This window comes from Temnothorax curvispinosus, unplaced genomic scaffold, assembly GCF_003070985.1.
Source record: "Temnothorax curvispinosus isolate PA1 unplaced genomic scaffold, ASM307098v1 QBEX01018421.1, whole genome shotgun sequence".
NCBI lineage: Eukaryota > Metazoa > Arthropoda > Insecta > Hymenoptera > Formicidae > Temnothorax > Temnothorax curvispinosus.
In genome coordinates, this window is record NW_020228201.1 from 1 (window position 1) to 2,041 (window position 2,041).

Genomic DNA, 2,041 nt, shown 5'->3' on the forward strand with positions numbered 1-2,041 from the left:
CCGCTTACGCCTCCGAATTATTGGACTTCAAATACTACAAGCCCAACGTGGAGGGAATCAAAGACAAAGCAGAGGATATACTGAAGGAACAGAAGAAGGAAAATCCTGGTGGAATTCCCTACATCATATCGGCAGTTAAGGTAAGTAAACGCGTAGCTGGTTTACGCACGTAACACCAGCAATTTCCCAAAAATTTTCTTCACTTTTAATTTAAAAATAATTTCATTAATTTTTTTCCCCCCCATAGACCTATCCTGGAAAGTTCCTACTCTCGTATATATCTGCCCCGTACTCGCTGTCGCCACGAGTTCGTTACAGTGACATCCGAGGGCTTCAGATTTCGAGCGCAGATGTTCGGTAGGGTGAGCGATCTACTACGCTGGTTCAAGAAACACTTTAGGGATCCCGTCCCTGGACAATCCACTCCGAGTACACCACGCGGCGCGATGACTTCTAGGACACCTTACACTACTACGCCAGGAACAGTTAGCGGTAAGTCTGTCTATATCATCACCGCGAACTGTCAGTCATCATAATTTTTATATGAAAGTAATTCCTGGAATCTTAGTATAGGTCAAAATATATTTTACTAGGAAAAAATATTGTATTTCAAGATAAAATCATTCTACATATATATATATTCTGTGTTAACAACTACAATTTTTCGCTAAAATGAAATGAAACGCACAAGTAAGAGCACAAGGACTGCAAATGTATTAATTGCTATTATTTCGATCGATATTGTTTCAGGAATGAATCAAGAAGCAATACAGCGAGTTGCACAGAACCTACCACATCACATGTTGCACTCGCTATCGCAAGTGGCGAATCAGACGCCGCATCACTATCCGCCACACACACCCGGAGCGGCTAGCGCTACCGGCTACGGCGGAGTACACACGTATCCCAACACGCCGTATACGCCGTCTGGCCAAACTCCGTTTATGACCGCGCACCAGACGCCTCATCACACTCCGCATCATGGCCAGCCTACTCCCAGATACGGCCAACAAACCCCTAGCCATCATCAAGGGCCCTTCGTGCACCCGCCGCCGCCCTCGATGACACCCAGCCATCACAGGTCTGCTCAATTGCACAGACCTACACCACCTCTGTCCACTCTTTTCGGCGACCCGACGGATTGGAAGAAGGCCGCCGAGGATTGGGCAGCACGTATAAAAAGCGGTTCGCGAGTCTCGTAAGTGCAATAATAAATATGTATTAAATAACGATCACGTTTTCCTATTAAAAATTATTGATATTTGAAATGTTAATGTTCTTCATTCGATTATCATCAATGTGTTGAATGTGTTTTCAGCGGATCGACGCCCAGGTACGAGGAGTCTAGAAGAACTCCACGTAACTATGACGAGCCGGTCGGCAGAACAACGCCCTCCGGAAGGAGCAGACCTTCGTCTACGCGTACTCCGTCGTACAGATCTCCGCGAGGCACCCCACATACAAATTCTAGTCCACGAAGTATGTCGCTCAGCGGAGACGGTACTCCTCTGTACGACGAGAGCTAACGGGATTGTGCATAGCTGATTATATTTATTAGACAACGTCATATCACGCTATGAATGAATAATAAGAGTGCGCGTACTCTCGACGACGGGGCTTTCATCCTGAGACGTCGATTGCTAGCGAAATTGAACCGATCATTAATCGTTGCAGACATGCAACACGTAGTAAATTCTTCTACTTTTTTGCATGCGAGGTTTCGTTTGCGATCAAGAGAGGGATCGCCGATTGTAAACTACGGTGTTGTAGTGTACGATTGTAAAGTATGGTGTAATTTATTCTTTAACTATTCTTCCTATGTATATAATAAAATTTACGGAAACTTTACGAAGGCCTGAACACGCTCTGCAATCGTCTTGATTCATTTCCTTGCATACTGATGGCATCAATAAAAAGTAATTTATAAAAACTATTTATATCGAATTGTTAAATTTATTGGAATCATTTTTACTATATTGTAATAATTTTCGAAAACTTTTTATTTATCGGTTTATAATGGAAAGACATTAAATACAAGACT

At 43.2% G+C, this 2,041-nt stretch overlaps 1 protein-coding gene across 1 annotated transcript; it reads left to right on the forward strand.

Moving 5' to 3' along the window:
• The first annotated feature begins 6 nt into the window (after nucleotides 1-6).
• Nucleotides 7-1,860, forward strand: LOC112468373 (transcription elongation factor SPT6-like). Its single transcript, XM_025037508.1, has 4 exons — nucleotides 7-140; nucleotides 248-492; nucleotides 751-1,198; nucleotides 1,319-1,860. The coding sequence occupies exons 2-4, from the start codon at nucleotides 351-353 to the stop codon at nucleotides 1,524-1,526; spliced, it is 798 nt and encodes a 265-aa protein (XP_024893276.1). The 5' UTR covers nucleotides 7-140; nucleotides 248-350; the 3' UTR covers nucleotides 1,527-1,860.
• The last annotated feature ends 181 nt before the right edge of the window (nucleotides 1,861-2,041 follow it).

Coding starts and splice junctions, on each gene's coding strand:
- LOC112468373 (XM_025037508.1), top strand. CDS start 351: ATGTTCGGTAGGGTGAGCGATCTACTACGCTGGTTCAAGAAACACTTT. Junction 493..750: donor TACGCCAGGAACAGTTAGCG/GTAAGTCTGTCT, acceptor ATATTGTTTCAG/GAATGAATCAAGAAGCAATA. Junction 1,199..1,318: donor AAAAGCGGTTCGCGAGTCTC/GTAAGTGCAATA, acceptor ATGTGTTTTCAG/CGGATCGACGCCCAGGTACG.